The 23,254-nt window shown below is 40.3% G+C and overlaps 1 protein-coding gene and 1 pseudogene across 6 annotated transcripts in view; one reads left to right on the forward strand and one right to left on the reverse strand.

Moving 5' to 3' along the window:
• JADE3 (jade family PHD finger 3) overlaps positions 1 to 23,254 on the forward strand; it is a 133,002-nt gene that overhangs the window by 1,834 nt on the left and 107,914 nt on the right. The window contains exon 1 of one of the 6 annotated variants that reach the window (XM_032842892.1): positions 18,423 to 18,445. The exons of the other annotated variants lie outside the window; for them this stretch is intronic. Within the exon in view, the coding sequence (XP_032698783.1) occupies positions 18,430 to 18,445 (16 nt within the window). The 5' untranslated portion in view covers positions 18,423 to 18,429. Of the gene's footprint in view, positions 1 to 18,422; positions 18,446 to 23,254 lie in introns of those variants that run through there. 6 annotated transcript variants of the gene reach the window in all.
• On the reverse strand, positions 7,013 to 7,531 carry LOC116858225 (annotated as a pseudogene).

Genomic DNA, 23,254 nt, shown 5'->3' on the forward strand with positions numbered 1-23,254 from the left:
CCCCTCCCGCCCCTCCCGCAACGCCGTCTGATTGTATAAGAAATCAAAACCGTGTTGATGGTGATTTCAGGGGCATGAAGAGAAAGGCGACCTCATTCCCGGTATTCAGTCTGATAAAGATAACTGTCTGCTTCTCTCTAAACTCTGAAAGTAATGGAAAATAATTTAGGTAAAGACGGGTTGCACAACATCTTGGCTCAGTTTAAGCAACCCAGAATCCACTTTCCCAGAGTAGTTCTCTTAAATACCTTCCCTGAAGGCACTTCTTGCCAGCCTGGGGTTGGGGGTGAGGGTGAGAAAGGAGTCGGTCTCAACAAAGCTTTGTGTTTTATTTAATTTAATATTTTTTAACATCTGTAAACAATGGGAATGTGGATCCCTGCCTCTGTGTGTTTTGCATACCGTAGTTTTCATGCTTTTATAGCATCATGTGATTCCTCTCTGGATAAGTGAAAATAGATTTTTTTCTTTTTTGTTTAGCTGAGTGGTCTACCTCCATAACATATCATTTTCTTTTTCATTTAAAGTGAGCTCTGTGCTGAAATACTTGAATTATAGAAGGTAATACCTCTCTTCAAGGGGTGAAGGGATTGCAAGAGATCTTTGGGACGTGCTTCTCAGTATTAGCTACTATCACTGCCACCTTTTCTTTAACTGTGGTCTTCTCTACAGTTCTGTTTGCTAGAGATGAGTTCCTAACCTAATATCTTTGCCTTAAAACAGTTCCTTGCATTTTTCATTCAGTCAATTCTGGAATACTCAGGGATGCGGGTCTGGTTCTAGAACCCAAGCATTGTCTTCAGTCTTTCTGTGTCATGGCAGTATGGTAAGTGCCTTCTCACTTTTAGTAGCCTGTGAATCTTGGTCACAGTAGGAGAAAGTGGAGAAAGGCCTTCCACTCCTTCCTGAAGGGTTTGTGATCAACTGGGAGCCAGGAGTGATTCAGAAGCAGCCTTAGGGGTGCCCATGACCCACCTTCCGGCCTGTAGATGAAGTTTGCAGAAGCAGGACACGTGATGACACAGGCTCTCATCATAGTTGAGACAGATGGGTTAGTGAACAAAGGATGTTAGGCTGGTAGGTTGTGTATGATCCTCTCCTTTGATAATGCCTGTCTTTTCCCTTCCTCATGTTCCATCAGCCATAACAATCCATTTCTCTCCTAAGGAACGCAAATCTATTTCTTCTTTTTGCCCACTACTTTGAGGCCTGACTGGAACTAGGCAAGTATTTGGGGGAAGATAAGGGGAGGCAGGAGGCATTTGCTGTTTGTGAAGACATGGCATTACAGAGGGCTCTTACAGGCCTTGACTAGGGATACAGAGGTTGAATATTATCATAGGACATAATGCACCTCCTTCCTCATGGAGGTTACGCAAAGCAGGAGCTGAGGAAGGTCGAGATCATATGCTGGCTTTCATTAAAAAAATCTCTCATCAGGGAATAACTTAGTTACATCACCTTATAGATGAGGAGTGGGTGTTGGGTGACACCCATCTGGCACTTTCCTGAACTGGCTTACATGGGGACACTGAGTGGTGTAGCAGTATCTCCCTGTTGTTCAGTTACAGTGGCTGGGAAAGCTGAAGCAGTCCGGTTTGTGGGGAGAATCTAGGGTGAATGGGTAAAAATAATGAGCAAATAAAAAGGTAATGGCAAATGGTCATTACAGACCAAATAACTACTGCTTTGGGTTTTCTGTTTTCTGAAATATCCGTGACTCCCCCATGGTTATTTTTGCCTCCTCCCTGTAGGTCTCTCCATAGATAATAGCAACAAAGTTCTTACCTTCAGAACTCCCTCTATGCTTCTCTTGGGTGACAGAAAGAAGGGTCCTGAGGAGAATTTGCCTAACCCATAGCTAAAAAGTAACTGAGAGGGCAGTTAACTGGAGAAAGTAGGTAGGGGGCCTGGTGTGGGGAAATGGTACTGGTGTTTTTGACTGATAGGAGATGCCCATGTATTGATTAATACTCTTTAAGCAATATATAATTTTTTTAAAGATTTTATTTATTTGTTTATTTGACAGAGAGAGAGAGAGAACGAGAGAGGAAACACAAGCAGGGTGAGTGGGAGAGGGAGAAGCAGGCTCCCTGCTGAGCAGGGAGCCCAGTGCTGCAGCGCTCGATCCCAGGAACCTGGGACCATGCATGACGTGAGCCGAAGATACCCAACGACTGAGCTACCCAGGCGCCCCTAAACAGTAAATAATTTAATCTCTGTCACAACCCAGAGGCCATAGCTGAGCCCTACTACTCAGGGAGCTCCTTGTCCCTTGATACTGGCTGATAGGCAAGGAAATCTGAGCCCGGAATGTGCTTTTTGAAATAGCTGACAAGAGAATATGGTACCAGCATGGTCAGTACACCAGACCTTGTGTGTTGTAATCTCCTGGGAAGGTTCTTCTTCTTCCTTTTTAGATTTTAAAAACTTATTTTGATTTTAACTACAAAAAGTTGCAAGAATAGTACAAAAAACTCCTGTATTCCTTTATCCAAGGTCAGTAATTATCAATAGGTTGCTCCCCCTTGCTTTATCATTTGTTTTTTTGGTTTCTTTTTCTGAACCATTTGAAAGAAACTGCTGAGAGATTGGCATTTATCAAGGGCATCCTGTCCTGAAGGGTGGCGCAGATGTACCCATAGGGTCTAGTAGAACTTTGGTGGTGACACATGGCCCCAGAGGTAGAGTGAAGTCTACCTGTAGCTGTGGAGCACATATGTGCAAGTCACGTGGAATCTCTGGTGCTAGATGTAGAAATCATAACAGTGTAAAAGCGGCTAAGATAAACTCCCTTTTTGTCATCATTCATGTCAAGTGTCTTCCCAACTATGCCAAACTTCCACATTGTTATGAAAATCCACTCCACTACTGCCCAACTTTGCAGCTGTAATGTATTCTCCAAGATTTTCATTTAATTCGTTCAGCAGACATCTGTTGAGTGCCTCCTATTTGCTAGGGTATAAGAGGTGAAATATCAATAACTCATCCCATTAAGAGTTCAACATCCAATGTAAAAGGAAGAAAGAAATCTAACCCAGTCATGGGGAAGAGCATTCTGTTGAAGGAGTTTACACGAGGTGCTTAGAACACCAGACTGTAAGGATCTGAAGAATAGATACCTGAGAGTCGAATGTGAAGATCCATTTTCCCTGAGACTTGCTGCTTTTAGATAACAAGGTTCATGAGTTAGGGGAGCCTTTGGTGTGGTATACCCAGCACAAGCTATGGGGTCAGGCTAACTTGGATTCGAATCTATCACTTGATCTGGGCCAGTACTTGATGTCTCTATGCCTCATTTTCTTCATCTCCTCAATTTGACATCTCCAAGGTAATAATTAATTGAGGTGATAATTGCTCTGTAAACATTGATTTTGTCTCCCCACCCCACCCTCGCCAATGCAGTATGTGGGGAAATAGCATGAGCAGTATTAGATATGTATTAGATATTAAGGTGGGATCCAAGGAGGTGTTTCTGTTTTTCCTACAAATAAGTATGTAATTTCTAATTGTACTGAGAGCTGTGATGGAGGTCACTATAAGAGATAATAACAGCGGCTATGACTCGTTAACCATTTCCTGTGTACTGAGTACTGTGCTAAGTATTCAACATGGAATATCTTTCTGAGGTGTAAGGCAGAGGTAACTTGCCAATGGTCACACAGCAAGTAAGAGGCAGAATGCTTTTATAAGGGAAACTAGCAAGGTGCCCTGGACCCTGAATAATGAGCAGGAATAAGCAAGGTGAAAGAGAGAAGAGATTGCCAGGCAGAGGGAACACCAGGTGTTGTGAGGACACTGAGTTGAAAGAGAGATGTGGAAGGGATCCACAGAGGTTTGGCTAGGACCTGGGGAAAGAGAGATGAGGTAGGCAGGGGGAGATTGACAGGGCCTTATGGGATCTCATTAAGGAGCTTGTGTTTTATTCCAAGGGCAGTGGGAGGCTGCTGGAAGATGTTTTTCACCTTAAACCATGGGGTGGGGGGTGCGTGGGTGGGCATGGCGAGGCATGCGTAATCCGCAAAAGCATCTAGTGAGGCCTAAACAAAAGTAGCTTAAAGTAATTTCCCCTTCAGTGTCCCACTTTGTGATCCAGTGGAGGCAATGTTTCTGGCCCAAATGTGTAGATCTTAAACAGTTTCTACTGCCCACCATTAACACAGCTAAAAAGAGTTGCTGTGATGCTGGAAGAAGCTGGTCTGCAGAATGCTTCTAGATGGTTTAATTAGGCTTACATATTTGATGCTTTTTAGGCTGCATTAAGGGAGCTCTTTCAGTTTTCACTGAGCCCTGTCAAATGGGGAAAAAAGTAAAATTGGGAGACTAATTCCTGGAAACCTGAGTTGTTGTTCAGTGTTAGAAATGGAACTGTTGACTATAAGACTTCGGTTTAAATATATCATGATAAGGATGCTTCAGTGACTAAATGGAAATTTTTAATGTTTTTTGTTTTTTTGGTGTGTGCCATCTGTGATGGCAGACAGCACATTTGTGAGAATCTGGGAAGACTTAGGCATTTTTTCAGTACTTATATATTTATTTATTCCCATCCAGGTACTGTAGGTTTTTCTGTTTGAAACAATTTCTTATATGCAGAATGCACTGCACAGGAAGAAAACCAGTGTTCTCTTCCCCTTTCCATATGTACCATACCACAAACATATTTATTTTGAAGTAGCCTGAGTCAATTAGCTTTTTTTTTTTTTTTTTTTGACAGGGAGGGTTGTTAGCTGGTGGTTGGACGAGCTAGGATGGCCTTGCTCACGTAACTGGTAGCTGTCAGGTCGGTGGGTCTAGAAGGCCCTAAGCAAAGATGGCTCATCTCCACTCCCAGGTGGTCTCTCCTGCAGCTGGATAGTCTGGATCTGCTGACATGGTGGTCTCAGAGGCACGAGGCGTAGCGAGCAGGAGCCAGTGCCAGTGCACAAGCACTTCTCAATGTCTGCTTACGTCATATTTGATACCGTCCTATCAGCCAAAGTAGGGAAGTGCTTCTTGGCCCAGCCCAGAGTCATTGTGGGCAAGAGAACCATCTAAAGGTACAAATACAAGAAGGTATTTTTTAACTGGGGACCGTTACTGCAGTAATACATAATAATTAATAAATGTAACCTCTTTTCCTTTGATAAATCTTGTTAAACACTCATTCCTAAATGTAGCGTATTCTTTTTTTTTTTTAAAGAAAGAGAAAGCGGGTGGGGGGCAGAGGGAGAGAGTATTTTAAACAGGCTTCACACCCAGTGTGGAACCCAACATGAGGCTCAGTCTCGTGACCCTGAGATCATGACCTGAGCTGAAGTCAAGAGTCAGATGTTTAGCCCACTGAGCCACTCAGGCGCCCCCTACATGTAGTGTATTCTTGAAACTCAGTAATATGATGGTGCCATCTTCTCTTCTACTGAGTGTGGATCTGAGTGATAGTTTTCCTAGAAGGAAACCAAAGGGAGACAATGTGGCTCTGGGTGTAGGTACTCTTGCGAGTGGCTTGACTGCTCACTGATCTTGTGTGGCTGTTATCTAAAGAGTCTCTGAGGTGGGGCGCCTGGGTGGCTCAGTTGGTTAAGGGTAGGCTTTCAGCTCAGGTCATGATCCCAGGGTCCTCGAGATCGAGTCCTGCGTTGGGCTCCCTGATCAACGGGAAGCCTGCTTCTCCCTCTCCCCCTTGCTCGAGTGTGCCCCCCCCAAATAAATAAATAAAATCTTTACTTTTTAAGATTTTAGTTATTTATTTGTCAGATTGAGAGAGAGCACAAGCAGGGGGAGCAGCAGGTAGAGGGAGAAGCAGGCTCCCTGTTGAGCAAGGAGCCGGATGTGGGACTCGATCCCAGGACCATGGGATCATGACCTGAGCTGAAGGCAGACGCTTAACTGACTGAGCCACCCTATAAATAAAACCTTAAAAAAAAAGAGTCCTTGGGTTTCCTCAACCTCCTGTTCAAGTTTTACCCCCCTCCCCCAAAAATCTTAGGGTCCTAAGCTGTACTGTGCTTTGTAGGCAAGCAAAAAGATGGTTAATTGGAAATCCATCACTACCTGGAAGATGAGAGAAACATTTGCAGCTTTTCTTCATAACCTTTATGTGATTTATGGTTTTTACCGGAGAAGAAATCCTTATTTGGGCATTATAATAAAGACAAAGAATTCTCCGTAGGTGTATTTTATTTTGTCAAGAGTGTAAAGTCTCCCTTTAGCTGCAGTGAAGAATCCAGTATTGTGCTGTGTAGTGAGTGGTCAGTGATCACCAATTTGGGGCATCAGCCTTTGACCTTTGCTTGTGAAGTTTTCAGAAGTAACACCTTTCACATAAACTGAAATAGGCTTTGCAGCCAGCTATTGGCCTGAAATATATTACATGAAAATGCAACTGGACCCTAGGAAGCATGTGTGGGGAACAGAGGAGAAGGCTCATTTTGTACATCTTAGAGATGTACATTCCTCCAGAAATTGCCTGGTGATAGAATCTCAGCTTCCTTTCTTTCCTCCTAGAATAAAAATTAAAAAGGGAAAATCCCTGACATTTTAAAAGTCAGTGACTTGAAAATAGCCTTCAAAATTATAAATGTATATATCATTTGACCCAGCAAACACTTCCAGGAATTTATTCAACAAATATTTGCATATTACTTGGAGTATTATTTATAATAGCAAAAGATTGGTTGATATTCTAAGTATCAGTTAAGGCTTGGTTATACAGTAGAATATTACACTGATATTGCACGATTTCTAAGATGTACAAAATGAAGAAAAACAAGAAACAGAACAGTGTGTATTATATGCTACCATTTGTGACAGCTACTGGGGACACTAATATGTACTATATAATATATATGTTTTTGCTTATATAGACAAAGATATTTCTAGAAGGATGTTAAGACACTGATAGCTTTAGGGCATATACAGCCAAGGTAGAGAGTTGGAGGAAGATTTTTTACTGCATAAACTTTTATATACCTTGATTTTTTTTTTTTGGTTGTCAAATGATCCTTCATTGAAATACTTTCCTTTGCAGTTCTTAACTAGGTAGGCATTCCACTGCACCACTGTTGATGTCATCTATGATGTCATGAGGGTGGTGGCCATCAACACTGCAGCCCACAGATCAGGCAGTCCCCAGAACCTCTTTAATGGTACCAGAGAGTTCTCTAGCTAAATGTTGGTGCTGCATCTTTCAGGCAGTGTTGACAGTCTCATCAAAAGTGTTATTTCCACTGTGCTTAATGTTTTTCTGCTTTCTGTCTCTTAGTGGTTCCTTGAGGGCTTTGATAATCAGTGCAGAGGCAAAAGGTACCACTTCAATCTGGGCCTGTCCGTTCTGAATGGTCATTTTCACTATTATCCTCAGACCCTTCTAATCACCGGTTGCCTTGGCGATGTCATCACCAACCTTTTTTGGAGACACACCAGGGGTGGGAGGGGGTGCTGATATTTGGAGCCAGGGCAGACATGACACCAACTTCCCACCAGTTCTCCTTACATATAGGACTTTGATCTCACTGGGGTCAAACATAGGTGGCATGGTGAAGGAAGCTGGTGTTAGGTGAATCGGATTTGGGAGAACTGAAGACAGTTGCACATTTACCTCCTCAGAGCTAGAAGTTACAGCTATCTTCTGAATTTTAAGCCATGTGAATTTATTACCCAATTTTAAAAATCCAATACATTTATTTAAAAAGAGATGGTATGTGGTGAATGGCGATGTGAACTTCCATGGACTTCTACCCAAGTTGATTTGGTCAGAGCTATCCCTGTTAAAATACATATATATATATGTACACATACACACATATCCCTGTTAAAAAATATATATATGTACATGTACACACATACACTACATACACATGTATATGCATATACATGTATATGTACACACACAAACAGGCAGTTTTGTTTCCTAGAAATGCCTCAGAATAATGTACTTCTGAATTTTTAGCTAAAGTCCTGCCTTTTCCAGAAGGTCATATGAGTGAAATCATACAATATTTAGCCTTTTTTGGTCTGGCTTCTTTTACTTGATTCATCCATGTTATGTGAATTAAAGCATGTTCCCTTTATCACTGAATAGCATTCCAATTTATGGATGTACCACAGTTCATACATTTACCTGTTGAAGGACAACTTGGCTGCTTCTAGTTTCTTGATGATTATGAATAAAGCTGCAGTAAACCTTAGCATACGTTTTTTTGGTGAAACATAAGGTTTAAGTTCATTTGGGTAAATAACCAGGAGTGGGATTGCTGAGTTTGTATAAGAAGCAGCCAAACTGTCTTCCAAAGTGGTTCTACTGTTTGACATTCCCACCAGCCATGAATATGAGGTGTGTGTCAAGTTTCATTTTCCTGCATATGGATGTCCAGGAGTTCCAGAACAATTTGCTGAAAACTATCCTTTCTCCATTATTATTGCTTTTGTACCTGTGTCAAAAATGTGGCTATGCTTGTGTGGGTCTATTTCTGGGCTCTCTATTCTGTTGCATTGATCTGTGTGTCCATCATTGTGCTATTACCACACTGTCTTGATTACTATAGCTTTGTAGTAAGTCTTGAAATTAGGTAATATGAGTACTCTTACTTTTTTCTTCTTTACCAAAATTGTAGTGGTTAAGAGAAGACATTCTTAACCTGTTCCAGTCTCTCACTATTACGTATTACATTAGCTGTAGAGTTTTTTTTTTTTAAGGTTTTATTTATTAGAGAGAACACAAGCAGGGGAGGGGCACAGGGAGAGGGAGAGCCAGAACCCTGAGATCATGACCTGAGCCGAAAGCAGACGGTTGACTAGCTGAGGTACCCAGGTGCCCCTAGCTTTAAGTTTTTGAAGTATACATACCCTGTTGTGCTGAAAAGAGTTACCATAGCAGTCCTAACGCTTGCTTGCTATCTTTAGAAGGGTTTCTTTCAAGATTGGCCCTTGGCTGGTGTCTTAAAAATTGGCTTTTCAAACATTTTGAAAGTAAAATATTATAGTAAACCTTCATTTATTCCTTTTCCAGTGTTCTTCCAGTGTTCTTTATGCTAATCCAAGCTCCCACTTTAATCATAATCTTTCTGCCTGAAGAATTTTTCCTCAACATTTCTTTTTACCAGGTCTGCTGACAGTAAATTCTTTGCTTTTGTTGGATAAAGTCTTTTTTTTCTTCACTTCTGAAGGACATTTTCATGAAATATGGAATTCTGAGTTGACAGTTTTTTCCCTTTTCAACATATTACTCCACTGTGCCTTGTTTGCAGGGTTTCTGGTAAGTCTGCTGTAATTTCTATCCTTGTTTCTCTATAATGTGTCTTTTTTCCTCTGACTGCCTTCGAGCTCTTTATCTTTACCTTGATGTAGGTTTTTTATTTTGTCATATTTATCCTGCTTCGTGTTCTTCTGAGCTTCTTGTATCTGTGGATTGTTGTCTGTCACTAATTTTAGAGAGCTCTTCATCATTTTTTTCAAATAATTCCTGTATTCCATTCTCTTTTATTCCCCTGGAATTCCAATTACAAGTATGTTATATCTTTTGATATTTTCCCATAGTTCTTGTATGCTGTGTTCTATTTTTTCACTCTTTTGTCCCTTTTTCTTTTAAAGCAGTTTCTTTCTTTCTTTTTTTTTTATAGATTTTATTTATTTATTTGTCAGGGAGAGAGAGGGAGAGAGAGCGAGCACAGGCAGACAGAATGGCAGGCAGAGGCAGAGGGAGAAGCAGGCTCCCTGACGAGCAAGGAGCCCTATGTGAGACTCGATCCCAGGACGCTGGAATCATGACCTGAGCCGAAGGCAGCTGCTTAACCAACTGAGCCACCCAGGTGTCCCGTCCCTTTTTGTTTTAATTTTTATTGATCTGACCAATAAATTCAATTGTTACGCTCACTGATTCTTTCCTTAGCTGTGTCAAGTCTACTGTTGAGCATGTTGTTTTTTTTGTCTTTTTTTGAGCATGTTGGGTTTTTTTTTTTTAAGTCCTAGCATTTCCATTTGATTACTTCCTATGCTTTCTGTCTTTTTGCTGAAATTATTCATCTGGTCTTGCATGTTGTCTACCTTTTCCATTAAAGTCTTCAATATATTAATCACAATTCTTCTAAATTTCATTGCTGATAGTGCCAACATCTGTGTCATATTGAGTGTAAATCTGATGATTGCTTTGTCACTTGGAATATTTTCTTATCTTTCTTTATGCCTCATAATAAAAAGCTGAACATGGCTGAAAAGCCGTTGAAACTGAACATCAGCAAGAGATACTGAGTTAAATATTTGATATATTTGGAGAAGAACATAGGTGTCCTTCTGCAAGGCTTTTAGAGGGGAGATTTAAGTTAATCTAGCCAGGAGTTGGCTTGTGTTTAATGTTTGCTGTTGGTGGGGCATGAGAGATTTCTGATTCCTCTAGTGATAACTTCTTTTTGACTCCTGCTTGGCTTTGGGTTTTTCCTTTGTGCTATTTCCCAAGAGCTGTCTGTTATAGCCCTCCCAGTTGTATTCTATTTCACTAACCACGTAGCTGGTTTGCCAAGTGGTGGATGTGGAGGAGGAGGGAGTTCTCTGATGATTTGATTAAGCCTTGGACTTAGGCAGGTATCAGAACCTGGGTCTTGAGTATGTCCTTTACAAGAATTCCTGCCCCTCCTCCAGGGTGAAGCTTTTTTTCCTTTTTCCTCAGCTGCAGTGAGTACCCACCAGTGTCCTTAAGCCAAGGGTTTTAAGCCCTTCCCCCTGCAGAGTAAGCCTTTTGTTCTGTGTTGGAGATAAAGGAAAAGTGTCTGGGTAGATTTCAGTTGGTGTTGTTTTCCTCAGCCAACCAGCACCAAGATGGGAGCTTTCTCTGGGATTTCCCCTGATTCCTTCTGTAAGAGTATGGTGGGATTCCTGTAGGAAAAACTTTTAAGAAGATGGGAATTACTCCACCCCATGTGGAGCCTAGGAGCTGCATAGTGTCATGACATCCCATACTCTGGTTTCCAGTAAGTAATGTGTTAGAATTTCTAGTTTGATCTTCCTATCGGCTTATATGCTCAGATCCTATGTTTACCTGTAGGCATCTGTCTCTAAAGATATCTGGATGGTGGTTTGCCCTGTATTCAGTTTTTGATAGGTCCAAGAAGAGTCATTGGTTTCTCAGTTTGTCTAGTAGCTTCTTTTTGGTGAGGGTGAGAATGATGGCTTTCCAGTCCTTTACATATCAGCTGAAACCCGCATTCTGAAGTAAGGTTTAATCTACATAAATGTCTAATGCAGTGCATGGCCCATAGAAACTCAGTACAGATTAGTTTTTCCTTTTTCTTTTTCTCACCTCCTTGAATTTTATGGTTTTATGGCTGGGGAGCCAGGAATAATTGATCCTGGTTTGGGTTCTGCCTATTTTAGGCTTTAAAGACCTCTACACTGCTGGCAGTATGTTGTTATATGGTTTTTTTGTTTGTTTGTTTGTTTTTGCTGTCTTCCAGAATTCTATGTATACCTTTGTAATTATTGAGAATGTTGTTAGCACTCAGTAATAATTTGCCTCATTCAGAATTAGAGGGTTATTTAGTCTTTCTACAGTATAGGTTTTGTTAGTGACCGTGTGTTTGTCATTCTTATTCCCCACATTTCCAGGTGCAATTCAGTTCAGCAAATATTTAAGTGCCCATTGTGCTATGAGGCACTAGGTGTTGAGTAGAATACAAGCATGACCTGGTAAGTGGAGTGACCAAGAGGTTCTCAAAGGCAATGGAGACCCTTTGGATGTAAGGATATTGCAACTTGGGAAATATCCGCATTTCAATCTAGAAGGATTAAAAAAAAACTTTTTAAATTCTGTTCTTAGTTATATTAGAGATATCCTAGAGATGCATTCTAGGAAAAATTGAAAAAGTTATAGAAAGAGTCATGGTTGTCCATGACATCCTTATAATATCCTTATTTCATCATGTTCTCCTTCCCAGTGTTAATTTTGGTTACTTATTTTTGTTTTACTATGCAGATTGCTGTATCAACTATCATGCCATCTAATAGTTTACTGAAATATATGTATTTGTAAGGGAGTAAGCACACAAATTCTGTTAACTTTTAAGGAATGTTTGTTTAAAGGGATAACTCACCATTCAGTTTGCATGTGTGGCCCGATAATTTTTTTTTTTTTTTTGCTTCACATTATAGTTAACTCTTAAAAATTTTTCTGGAAAGTATTGTTAATGATAGGTAGAGCCATAAAAAGTGGAGTAAAACTGACTTGTGGAGGTGTGCGTAGTCATGTGGACTTTGATGCATGTCTAGATCAGTGTAACCACCATCATAATCAAGGTATAAAGTAATCCCATCACCCAAAACAACTCCTTCGTGTTACCTCTTCAGTCACACTTTTCCCATCCCCAGCCCTTGACAGCCACTGATCTGTGTTCCATCACTAGTTTTGTCACTTTGAGGATATCACGTAAATGGAGTCCAACTGAATGTAATCTTTTGAGTCTTGCTTTTTTTCACTCAGCATAATGCTTTTGAGATTCATCCAAGTTGTTTATATCAAAAGCTTGTTCCCTTTTTACTGTTGAGTAGTATTCCATTGTAGAAATGTACACATTTGGGTTGCTACCAGTTTTGGGTAATTATAAGTAGAGCTGCTATAAGAATTCATGTGCAAGTGTTTATATGCACATACAATTGCAGTTTTCTAGGGCAAATAACCCAAGAGTGAAATGGCTTAGAATTATACTAACATTCATGGTAGAACCTTGTTAGATGGAATTTGAATGCTAGAATGGATAGAGCAGTAGAGACTCAAGTTATTTGAATCCTGCTTTTACTTCTTAGTTATGCAACTTTAAGTGAATTAAACCTCTTTGTGCCCCAGTTTCCTCTTTTGTAAAATGAGTGGTTTTTTTTAAGTGTTATTTATTTCAGAGAGAGAGCATGAGCACAAGCGTGAGTGAAGGGGGTGCAGAGGGAGAAGCAGACGCCTTGCTGAGTAGGAAGCCCAATGTGGGGCTCAGTCCCAGAACTCTGGGATTATGACCTTAGCCAAAGGCAGATGCCCAACCAACTGAGCCACCCAGATGCCCGTAAAATGAAGTTTATAATAATAACCACTGGGATTGTTGTGTGGAATTAATGGCATATTAAGGATAAAATGCTGATCAATGTCTAGCATACCAAATACTATTATTATTATTTCATGCTTAACTGAACCTTGTCAGAAACACCCATCTTTAATTAAAGTAGGGAAATTAAGTAATCCGTAAGTGTGATGTGTTTAGTAAGTAGGCAAGCCTTCAAAGCATGCTGTCTCTAGGGGAAATTTTAGAAGTTATCCTCGGTGGTGAAAAAGTTTAAGAACATAGGTGTATGGGAGTCCTATGTAACATCTGAAAGTTGGACCACATGCCCAATTTTGATGGCTTTACTTGCCCTCTCAACATTAAAGAATCATGTCCACTAAAAATTCAGTGCATTGCTATACCTAATAAAGAAGCTGCAAAAACTACCTCAGAATCAAGTAACATTCATTTAGTGCTTGCTGTGTACCAATCTCCAGGATAGGCATTCAAGTGTATAAACCTGAGTATCTCCCCACAAAATAAGTAACTTGGGTAATCACTAAATTATTTTTCTGCGTTTTCTACGGTAACTAGTCAGGACACTGGTGAGGCATGATTTCTTAGAGCCCCCATGATGATATCTCAGATCCTGTCTTGAAACACATCTTTTTACAGGAAACCTCCCCAGTTTTGAGGAGCATGTTGAGGAGATTGCAAAACTCAGCATGCCACTCAAATCTCTTCCTAGAATACTGTGTCACTAGAAAATGCTACAGAGGCACCTTTCTTGCATGACTGTCACGTAGTATGGTCTAGCTCAGCCTGAGAAAGCACCAAGGGCAAAGGGGATGTGTTTTTCCCTGGAGAACTTTTCCTGTCCTATGAGGTACACACAAAGGGCTGCCCAGTCACCTACTAGACAGTGAATGAAAACCAGTATGTGCAAAGAGGAACCTAAATGTCCTTTCTTCTCCTGGCTGTTCGGTTGTTTTGTAGTGTATTCACATTCCACAGTCCCGCAGCTGTGTTCTTCACCTGGGATTTCAGTGGAAGTGGGTCGAACAAGAAATCTGGAGCATACAGTCTGGGATGTCATCTCTAAACTGTCCTCACTGCCTCCCCTTCCCAAGTACCACCAACAGTCCAACACTCAGGTTTACCTGGAGCCTTTCCTCACTTTTGGAACATCCTTCCCGCTTTGCCCTGCCAATCCTGCCTGAGCCATTTCTTGCAAATTCTAGCCCAGCAAGACACTCCCCCATGCCTCAAAACCCGCTCATTTGGATGCCAATCTCTACTCCATTGGGCTGAGATTAAGAGTTGGTGCTTAACCAACTGAGCCACCCAGGTACCCCAATCATGTCTTTTCTATTCACTTTTTCACCTAATGCCATACTTCCTTACTCTGTGATCTATTTCATATATACATGACCTGAAGGTTTACAACGAGACTGCCATTCCCAGAGTGGTGGGAAACCCTCAAATTCTCTACATCCTATCTCCCACAAATACCTGAAGGAGAATCACTGCCTGCTATTTAATTCACAGACCAAACATCAGTTCTCATTTTGTGTTTAAAAGTTACATGTAACAAGTTCTAATGGCCACATAAGTCCTGTGGAAAGTGATAGTTTGGGAAATAAATATGTATTTTTCAGACTGTCAAAAGAAAGCTAATGCTTTGCCATGTTGCCGCTGTGAAAAGTAGGGTCGTGCAGTCTGCCTGGGCAGAGTCTGGCTGCACAGTAGAGATTACAGTCAAAACTGCAGCAGCCTTTTTCTGGCTCCATCATTGTTTCTAGCCTTCCGCGTAATTCTTTGCCCACTTCAAATGTTAAAGAGCACTAGGAATTTTCTTTTAAATATAGACAAAACTTTCAAACAGTTGTAACCCTCTTGTCTTGTGTGAAACCTGCATCTTGTACAGGAGAGGGGTGTGTGTGTGTGTGTGTGTGTCTGTGTGTGTGTGTTGAGCCTAAGTTTAGCTTTCCTTGGGATAACCAAGGAAATCCAGGATAAACATTTTTTATGCTTTGGGGCGCCTGGGTGGTGGCTCAGTCAGTTAAGCATCTGCTTTTGGCTCAGGTCATGATCCCGGAGTTCTGGGATCAAGCCTGCATCGGGCTCCCTCCTCAGCAGGAAGCCTGCTTCTCCCTCTCTGTCTGCTGCTCCCCCTGTTTGTGCTCTCTCACTCACTCTCTCTGTCAAATAAACAAAATCTTTAAAAAAAAAAAACCATTTTTTTATACTTCTAAATAAACTGGCTTTAAAAGTTCCAGTTATGCCCTTTAACCCCTTGAAGAGAATCCATGTAGGCACTTGCCTTTAGGGAGACCATATTTAGGCTGTTTTCTTGCTGTGATCACTGTACTTGAGGCCCAATTCAACTTCCTTCTAGACTGCTCTCCACAAAGATGCAGGTTCTAAAGGCCTCTTCCCTATCCTACCATTCCTACTCCGGCCACAAGGCCACCCTGACCCCTTGCTGCTCACTGCCTAGGTGGGTAGTGTCTGTATTCCTGAGAGCCAGGCGGTTAAAGTCTCCCACATTCAAACATAACCTTTCCCACCATCTTACCTTTTCAAGTCTTCTTTTCTACTCATTCCACCTAAGTGTGCATTCACTAGAATCTAAACATACTATGAGTCATCCTCCAACTTCTGTGTGTACTGCCTTTTCCTGAAGTTCTCCACATTCCTCTGGGATTTTTGTATCCTGTACATTCCTCAGGACCCACTCAAAAGCTTATCTTTTTTACTTCAATGGTTCTTTTCATCTTTGAAGGCCCACAGCACTTAATGTGCTCAGCACTCATTTCCCCAAATGGGATGGTGTGATAGAATGGTTATTAGCCACAAAGTTCTTTCACTTCTGTATGTATGTGACTTTGCAGCACCTCCTGCTGCAAAGGTAGAGTCTGTTTCTCTACTCCCTGAATCTGGGCTGTTCTTATAACTTGCTCTGGCCAATAAAATGCAGCGTGCGTAGCTCTGTGCGCCTTCTGAGCCCAGGTTTTAGGAAGTCTTGTAGCTTTCTCCTTGCTCCCTAGGAACCCTGAAACAACCTTGTAAAGAAGTCCAGCTAGCATGCTGGAGGAAGAGACGATGTGGCAAGAGAGGTCAGTCGACAGCCAACCATCAGACATGTGAGTGAGGCCATATTAGAACATTGAGCCCCAGTCACATTGCCAGATGTCTAACCATATGAGGGACCCTAAGAAAGACTAACAGAAGAACCACGTAGCTGATTTTACCCCAGACTGCTGACCCACAGAACTGTGAGCACATAAAATGGTTGTTATTTTAAGCCACTAAATTTGGGGGTGTTTTGCTATGCAGTAATAAATCACTGAAAGGGCATGGTTTATACTGTTGTATTCCCAGGGCCTAGAAGAAATGCTCATGGTAGGTTTTCTTTAAGAGATTATTATGGATCGCTGTCATTGTGGTGTCACTTCTCTCCTTATTTAATAGACAAATAAGCTTACAAACCTTCATGTCTCTCCCTAGCTCTCAACAGTTCAAAGCTTGGGCTCAACACTGTCTTCAGGAACACCTTGCAGTTTTTTCTGTTCTTGGTGATTGACATGCACTTATAATTAGGGCGGCACTTAGAGATTGTCTCAGATAACCCCTTTTAGTTATGAATGAGGAACAGAATGCCCAGATAGGAAAAAACCATAAACATGGCTTATTCAGGTCATATGTTGGCAGTATCAATACCAGAACCCACATTTCATGCAGATCGTTACTTAGCAGGTTGCTTATTTGTGCTTGGTTCATGTGTGTAAAACTGCTTCACTGATCAGACTGGAGAAGTTCTTTGGAGGCAGGAATAATTTTACTTCTGCCTTTTCATACTTTCCTGCTGTCCCCAAAGACAAACCAATGACCACTGGACATATAGATAGTCAATAAATACTTGTTGATTAATTGACATTTGAAAAGCGGTTATGCTTGAACTGTTCTATATCTTTTTCGTAAGGTTGCCAAGTTTTTGAAGAAATTACTGAAGTATAATTGGCGCACAGTGTTAGTTTCAGGTGTACAACATAGTGGTTCAACAATTCTGTATTCAGTGCTAACCAGGGTAAGTGTAGTCACTGTCACCAGACACCGTTGTTATAGTTTTATTGACTACATTCCCTAAGTTGTACTTACCACTTCTGTGACTTATCTATTTTATAACTGCAAATTTTTACCTTGTAATCCCCTTTATCTATTTCACTCATATTCCCACCCACCTCCCCTTTGTCAATTACTGGTTGGTTCTCTGTACTTGAGTCTTTTTTTTTTTTTTTTTAGAAAAAAAATTTTTTAAAGATTTTATTTATTTGACAGAGAGAGAGAAATCACAAATAGGCAGAGAGGCAGGCAGAGAGAGAGAGGGGAGGAAGCAGGCTCCCCGCAGAGCAGAGAGCCCGACGTGGGGCTCAATCCCAGGACCCTGGGATCATGACCTGAGCCAAAGGCAGAGGCTTTAACCCATTGAGCCACCCGGGCGCCCCAAGAGTCTGATTTTTTTGTCTCTTTTTTTTTTTCTGTTTGCTTATTTGCTTTGTTTCTTAAACTCTACATAAGAGTGAAATCATATGGTATTTGTCTTTCTGTGACTTATTTCATGTAACATTACACACTCTAGGTCATCCATGTTATTGGATTGGAGCAGGATTTCCTTCTTTTTCTGGCTGTGTAATATTCCTCTGTGTGTGTGTGTGTGTGTGTGTGTGTGTGTATGTGTATCACATCCTTTCATCTGTGGGTGAACGCTTGACTTGCTTCCATTTCTTGGCCATTGTAAATAACACTGCTATAGACATAGGCATGCATTTATCTTTTCAAAGTAGTGTTTTTGTTTTCTTTGGGTAAATACCCAGTAGTGGAATTACTGGGTCATACAGTATTTCTATCTTTAGTTTTTTGAGGAACCTCAATGTTTTCCATAGTGGCTGCACCAATGTACATTCCCACCAGTAGTGCACAAGGGTTCCTTTTCCCCCACATCCTTGCCAACACTTGTTATTTCTTGCCTTTTTATTATTAGCCATTCTAACAAATGTGAGTGGTGTCTCATTGTAGGGAACTGTTCTGTATCTTATTTGTGGTGGTAACTAAAACTGTATGCATTTTTTAAAAACTTGAATTGTACATTAAGGAGGATAGATTATACTGTGTATAAATTTTTAGAATTAAGGTGTAATTCAAGGCAATTATGCTGAAGAAATCCATTTATTTGATAAATGTGGCAAATATATAGGTTACATGTTACCTTGAGAAAAGGAATTTGGCCCTTTGAAAATAAATTTCACCTAAGTACTCATGTTAGTTTCCTTCCTCCTTGCACACAAATGCTTCAGGATCAACTGTCAAGACTGCTAAAGAAAGCGTACATGCCCTAGGAGATGGCTGGATCTCAGATGACTTCTAAGATCCTATGACTGGTTTGAAAGGTAAATAAATGACTCTTTTGGAATGCTTGAGTAAAGTAAAATATATAAGCACCACCGCACTATTCTAAAGCTGGCCCCTTAGAACCTTAATTTTACTTACAAAGACTTACTCAGGTATAAAATAAACTATTAGCCCTCTGTTAATAGAAATTACTTAGAAATTAAAAGTAATACAAAAAAGATGGCCAAATATTCTTTTACTGTTATACTGGAACATTGACTAACAGGTCCACCCAAGGATTATTTAGTTCTCTGGGGGAATTGCACCATCGGGAGGGAGGTTAACTTAAAGATTTTTGTCAGGTAGAGATGTAAAAATTCTGTTTGGTAGAAGAAATAATCCCAGAAAGTACAGATTAACTGTCCTATAGGACAGTAACTACTTTTCTATCCACTTTAGATATCTTATTGTAGCATTTTTAATTTTAGTACCGATGCATACCAAATCTCTCCAATATTCTTTGAATCAATCAGCCTGGTTCCCTCACTAATAAAGTAGTCTTTGACATGTGTTCACTCTGTATTTGTATGAGTCGTGTTTTTAATTTTGAAAATTATGTTTTTGATACCAGAAATATCCTACAGCATTGCCTGTGGATCATGCCCTATCCTGTACAAAGTCCCTGAAATCCACTACTGATTGCTAGTTTTAATGCTATACCAGCACCCTGAAATATGTTTGTGATCATGCTGGTACCATACCAGCTATACCAGCACCCTGAAATATGTTTGTGATCATGCTGGTACCATACCAAACACTGGATACCTCAGCAGAACGCTGCAAAGACTTTCTGGAACTGCTCTCACAAAATGAGAAACTGATGTTACTTCCTATCATGTTATTTTTCTATTTATAAGCCAAGAGGATGACATTAAGAACCTTTGTTTTAGGAGATCCAGAGCAAACAGACTCACACTGGGCCCTTCTTTCCTGTCAAACACTATTCCTTATAATCCACTTTTGCTAGTAATGGCCATAAAATAACTATATTGGAGCAATAAAAATTGATAAACTACCAGCTGCCTCAAAAATCTAATAGCTTTGGCAAAATATATTGCTGCTCATTGTGATAGAGCCTCCTTTTCCCTAACAGGTTTTATTTTAACACTTTCCTTTTCACACTACTGAACAGCATAATCAAATCAACAATTCAGGAAATGCCCAGTGTGTTCCAGGCACTAGGCACTTCTCAGCCCTGACCACCCTCACCCGTCTGCCTCAGGCAGGCTCCACTGGTACTCAGTGTCAGTCATTGATTTGCAGTTGTCTAGGATGATAATGGAGAACAGAGTGAGCCCAAATGGAGGGTTGCAGTCCTGTCAGCACCCACAGAATCAAGCAAAAGGGTGCGTCTTTTTCACATTAATAAAAGCTTAGTTATCTACAAGACCACTGAGTATTAAATACATGCAAATTTGAAACAGCCTCTGAAACAGGAAGGGCAGATTAAAACTTGGTTCACTAACAACTGGTATTTATAAATATTCTGAATCAGCTTGATGACTTTATTGAAAGAGGCATAAAACAAGTATCTTGCAATAAAAACTCAGATTCAGAAATAATCGAGATGTGGTGCCCATTCATACAGAGACTAAAGTGCCAACTTCCCATGCAGTGTAAGGAACCCTCTGCAGAGAAATTCTGAACCAAAATTCTAAAACACTGGGGAGGAGGGGATGGAATGGGTTAAGGATATGGGACATAAGTAGGGGGAAATTTTTCAACCCATTTTTTTCCTGGTGATTATTAAAACAAAGTTCTTGAATATTTCACCATAAAGTGTTTTTGAAAAAGTAATCAGTTGGGTCCACTTCTGCCCTAGAATGTAGAGAGCTGAAGGAGCATTGCTCCCACCCTTAAAGTTGTAAAAAGCCTGACTGACTTCAGATTCATGACTTTTATTGAACCCATCAGAAAGAAGTAGTTTGCTTAAAGTATTTTTTGAGAGTATTTTTTGAGAGGAGTCTTTGTTAAAAAATTGGGTCATTTTTAACTTTGGTAGTTTGTTTTCTTGCTGTTGAGGCTTTTTTTTTTAATTAAGTTTATTTATTTTTAAGTAATCTCTACCACCCGACATGGGCCTTGAACTTAAAACCCTGAGATCAAGAGTCACACTCTCTACCAACTGAGCCAGCCAGGCCCCGTATGTATTTATTTTAAGTAATCTCTTCAGCCAGCATAAGCCTTGGACTCCCCACCTGGAGATCGAGTCACATGCTCCTCTTACTGAGCCAACCAGGCACCCCTCTTACTGTTAAATTTTGAGAGGCTTTTTTTTTTTTTAATATTCTGGATAAAAATTCCTGTTGGTTACATAATTTATCAACAAATATTTTCTCTTAATCTGTGGATTCACTTTTCATATTCTTAACAGTGTCCATCACCAAGCAAGATTTTAATTTTTATTAAGTCTGATTTATCATTTTTTTAAATGACTCATTAACTCTAGGTCATAAAGATTTTCTCCTGTGTTTTCTTCTAAAACTTCTAAAGTTATATCTTTTACATTTAGGTTTATGCCCATTTCCAGTTAATCTTTGTATATGATGTAAAGTTTAGGTAAAGGTCTGGTTTTTATATGTGGATATCTTATTGTTAGAGAACCATTTGTCCAAAAGACTCTCCTTCTTCCTTTAGATTGTTTTTGTACTTTTGTCAAACATCGGTTGGCTATATTTATGTGGGTTGCTGTCTGAGCTGTTATTCCATTGATCAGTTTTTATCCCTCCACCAATACCACTATCTTGATTACTGTAGCTTTACTGTAAGCCTTAAAATCAGTGTGGTTTCTGTAACTCTTCTTTGTGAAATTTGTTTTAGCTATTCTGAATCTTTTGCTGTTCTTTATAAATTTTAGAATCAATTTGTCTATATTTACAAAAAGCTGCTAGGATTGTTACTGGAATTAGATTAAAGCCAATGATGAATCTGATGAATGTGTATAATTGACATCTTTAATATGCTGAACATTCCACGACATGAATATAGTATATTTTACCATTTAATTTAGACTTTCTTTTTTTCTTCTGTCAGTGTTTTGTAGTTTTCAGCATATAGATCCTGTCCATATTTTGTTAGATTTATACCTAAATATTTTATTTCTTTGGAGCTATTGTAAATAACATATTTTTTAAATAATAGTTATCTTTTTTTTAAGATTTTATTTATTTATTTGACAGAGATCACAGGTAGAGAGGCAGGCAGGGGGGGGGGGAAGCAGGCTCTCTGCCGAGCAGAGAGAACCCGATGCGGGGCTCGATCCCAGGACCCTGAGACCATGACCTGAGCCGAAGGCAGAGGCTTTAACCCACTGAGCCACCCAGGTGCCCCAATAGTTATCTTTTTTTAAGATTTTATTTATTTATTTGACACAGAGAGAGAGAGACAGTGAGAGAGGGAACACAGGCAGAGGATGTGGGAGAGGGAGAATCAGGATTCATGCTGAGCAAGGAGCCCACTGCAGGGCTTGATCCCAGGACCCTGGGATCATGACCTGAACCAAAGGCAGTCACTTAACAACTGAACCACCCAGATAAAAATAATCATTTTCTAATTGTTTATTGCCACCACATAGAAATATGATTTATTTTTGGATTGACCTTATATCCTGCTCCCTTGTTAAGCTAACTGGTTGTTATAGGACTTTAAGAAATTAGATTCCTTGATATATTCTAAGCAAACAGTCATGTTTAGGGGTAGGGATAGTGTCACTGATTTATTTTTTTAAGATTTTATGTATTTATTTATTTGACAGAGAGTGAGCAAGAGAACATAAGCAAGAGGAGTGGCAGAGGGAGAGAGAGAAGCAGGCTCCCCGCTGAGCAGGGAGGCTGATGCAGGTCACTATCCCAGGACCCTGGAATCATGGCCTTAGCCGAAGGCAGACGCTTAACCAAATGAGCCACTCAACTGTCCTGACATTTTTTTAAAGATTTTATTTTTAATAATCTCTACACCCAAAGTGGGGCTCGACTTACAGTGCCCCACTTGATCTTGATCCCAAGATCAAGAGTCACATGCTCCACTCAGTGAACTGGCCAGATGCTCCTGTATGCCATTTATTTATCTGCTTGTCCATCTGTCCATCTAGCCATGCATCCACCCATCCCTTACTGCACAGACCAGGACATGCAGTGTGATGTTTAATAGGAGTTGTGGGATAACACTGTGTGTCAACTATACTCAAAAAATTTTTTTAAAGAAGGAGTAGTGAAAAAGGACATCATTTTCCTGTTTCATCTTCAAGTCTTTTTTTAAAAAAAAATATTTTATTTATTTATTTGACGGAGAGCACAAGCAAGGGGAGCTGCAGGCAGAAGGAGAGGGAGAAGCAGGCTCCCCACTAAGCAGGGACCCCTATTCAAGGCTCCATCCCAAGACCCTGGGATCATGACCTGAGCTACCCACATGCCCCCATCTTCAAGTCTTTCATCTTGAAGTTCATTTATCTGGTTGAAGAAGTTCCCCTATATTCCTAGTTTGCTGAGAGTTTCTATCACGAGTGCATGATGAATTTTAGACTTAATATGGTTGATTACATTGCTTGGTTTTTGGACATTGAACCTGCCTTGCATTCCTGGAGTAAACCCCACTTGTTTGTAGTGTTTTATATATTGCTATTAGATTTGCTAACATTTTGTTGGAGGTGTTTAGTTCTATTTTCATGAGGGGTATTGGTCTAGAGTTTACTGCATTTGTCTGGATTTGGTATCAGGACTTAATAAAATGAGTTGGGAAGGATTGCCTCCTCTCCTGTTTCCTGGAAGAGATCTTGCAGAATTGGTGTTGTTTTTTCTTTAAATGTATTT

The sequence above is a fragment of the Lontra canadensis genome, unplaced genomic scaffold (assembly GCF_010015895.1).
Source record: "Lontra canadensis isolate GAN:19392208 unplaced genomic scaffold, GSC_riverotter_1.0 scaffold134, whole genome shotgun sequence".
Taxonomy (NCBI): Eukaryota; Metazoa; Chordata; class Mammalia; order Carnivora; family Mustelidae; genus Lontra; species Lontra canadensis.